At 62.7% G+C, this 2,116-nt stretch overlaps 1 protein-coding gene across 1 annotated transcript; it reads left to right on the top strand.

The window, feature by feature from the left end:
* Window positions 1-2: 2 nt before the first annotated feature.
* Window positions 3-1,132, top strand: LOC101636641 (olfactory receptor 13A1-like; the record flags this gene model as incomplete). Its single annotated transcript, XM_012734822.1, has 1 exon — window positions 3-1,132. A coding segment is annotated over one exon (618 nt), but the record flags the coding sequence as incomplete, so codon positions are not given.
* Window positions 1,133-2,116: the final 984 nt, after the last annotated feature.

Raw genomic sequence — 2,116 nt, forward strand, 5'->3', positions numbered from 1 at the left:
TCTGGTCCCTGTCTGGAGAGCTGCTGCTGCTCACGGTCATGGCCTATGACCGCTACGTGGCCATCTGCCACCCGCTGCACTACAGCACCATCATGAGCCCTTGGCTGTGCCTGGCCCTGGCCGCCGCCGTCTGGACCATCTGTGCCGTCAACGCTTCGGTGCACACCGGGCTGATGGCGCGGCTGAGCTTCTGCGGCCCCAACGTCATCACTCACTTCTTCTGTGAGATCCCCCCGCTTCTGCTGCTCTCCTGCAGCCCCACCCTCATCAACAGCATCATGACGGTCCTGGCAGATGCCTTCTACGGGGTCATCAACTTCCTGCTCACGCTGGGGTCCTATGGCTGCATCATCGCCAGCATCCTGCGCATCCGCTCGGCCGAGGGCAAGCGGCGAGCCTTCTCCACCTGCTCCTCCCACCTGCTGGTGGTCACCTTCTACTACTCGGCTGTGTTCTGTGCCTACATCAGCCCGGCCTCCAACTATAGTCCCGAGAGAAACAAAGTCTCCGGAGCACTGTACACGGTGCTGAGCCCCACCCTGAACCCCATCATCTACTCTCTGAGGAACGCTGAGGTCAAGCAGGCCCTGAGGAGGCTGCTTCCTGTCTGCAGACGCTAAGGCCACGAGGACGCCCTTCTTGCAGTCGGGTCCACGCCTGGGTCTCAGCAAGACTGGCTTCTAGTATGAGGCTGGCCAGTCTCTGTCATTCAGCTGGGTGTGACTGCTGGGCATGGTATCTGAGGACACCTGGACACCGTGTTAGTGTCCATGGGCTATGCAGCCCTAGGCAGGTAGGGTTCTTGCACCCTGGAGCGGAGTCATCACCCTTGCTGGCCCCTGAGTCAGCGTACAGGCCTCTCTCCTCCTAGCTCGCTAGTGCCAGGACCTCCCTGTACTCCCAGCCCCAGCTGAATCCCTGCTGGCTGGTGCACCCCACTGCCCACACCCTAGCTTGGGAATGCTGTTTCCCCTTTCTGAAGCTCGCGCTGGGGCGTGGCCATCTGGTCCGTGGTCCTTGGTTTCTTTGTGAGGAAGCCAGCGGGCCTTCGCTGATTTCATTTCAGCCCCTGGAGGGAGGGTTTGGGTCTCTGTTACTGCTTGGTGTTGTTCTCTTCAAATAAAAACAGCTAACGCGGGTCATGTCCTGTCCATATCTGCTGTGCTTTAGGCACAGATATTGTGCACTCAGGACTCCAACTCTGCACCTGAAGCTCACACCTGACACCGCCTTCCCTCTCCTGCTGCTCTGCCAGAGGCCTGCCGCCCCGAGGCTGCTCCCAGCCAACAGCCTGTGGGCCTTGAGGTCAGACCAGTCAGGGCTGGCCAAGGTCCCTTTTATGCAGAGTGCTGGGATTACAGAATGGACCAATCAAGTGGGAGCTATGAGCTGATTGGTCCTACATGGTCCAATCAGCCATAGGATTGAAAATGGTCCAATCGAAATGGCGGAAGGGCACCTTGAAAGAGGATATAAGGCAGCGCGGCGCGGGCTGGGGCGCTCTGCTCCGGGCCTCCGAAGCGGGCGCCGCAGCCCTGGCTGACCGCTCTAACCCTGACCCCAATCCTGCCCTGCCGCGGTCTCAAGAGCGTTTGTTGTGGGCGCCGTGCGGCCGCTCACAGAGCAGCCAGCGTCGGTTGTCCCCCAAGGCTGGCGCCGCCTGCCCGCCGTGCGCCGTCCGTGCCCCCTTCACCCCCCGAGCGCAGGAAGGAGCAGTGGGCACTGCGGGGCCTTTTCCAAATCCACGGCTCCCACTCGGGGCTCCACCCTTAGGGCGCAGCTCCCAGAGGCCCGCGCCGCCCCACGACCTGGGGAGTCCCTGAGGCGGCACTGGCCAGCTCCGACGTCGCCTCCCGTGAGAGGGAGCCAGAGACGACATCGCGGCTCCCTCGTGACATGAAGCAAGACGTGTGGCGACGCCCTGGGGGCCGGGGGAGGGTCAGGGGGAGGACAGAGAGGCCACGGGGGTGTTCAGGGTGTCAGCGCCGCCCGGGAAGACGCGGCGAGTCCCGCTGTCTGCAGACCTCACCCGTCCGAGAAGGGTCAGCAAACTGGACCTTTGGGCTCTTCAGTAACCAGCGCGCTGGGCGTCTGAGGTGGAATGTGCGCCGTGGGG

The sequence above is a fragment of the Condylura cristata genome, unplaced genomic scaffold (assembly GCF_000260355.1).
Source record: "Condylura cristata isolate star-nosed mole 26May11 unplaced genomic scaffold, ConCri1.0 scaffold00074, whole genome shotgun sequence".
In the NCBI taxonomy this organism is placed as follows: domain Eukaryota; kingdom Metazoa; phylum Chordata; class Mammalia; order Eulipotyphla; family Talpidae; genus Condylura; species Condylura cristata.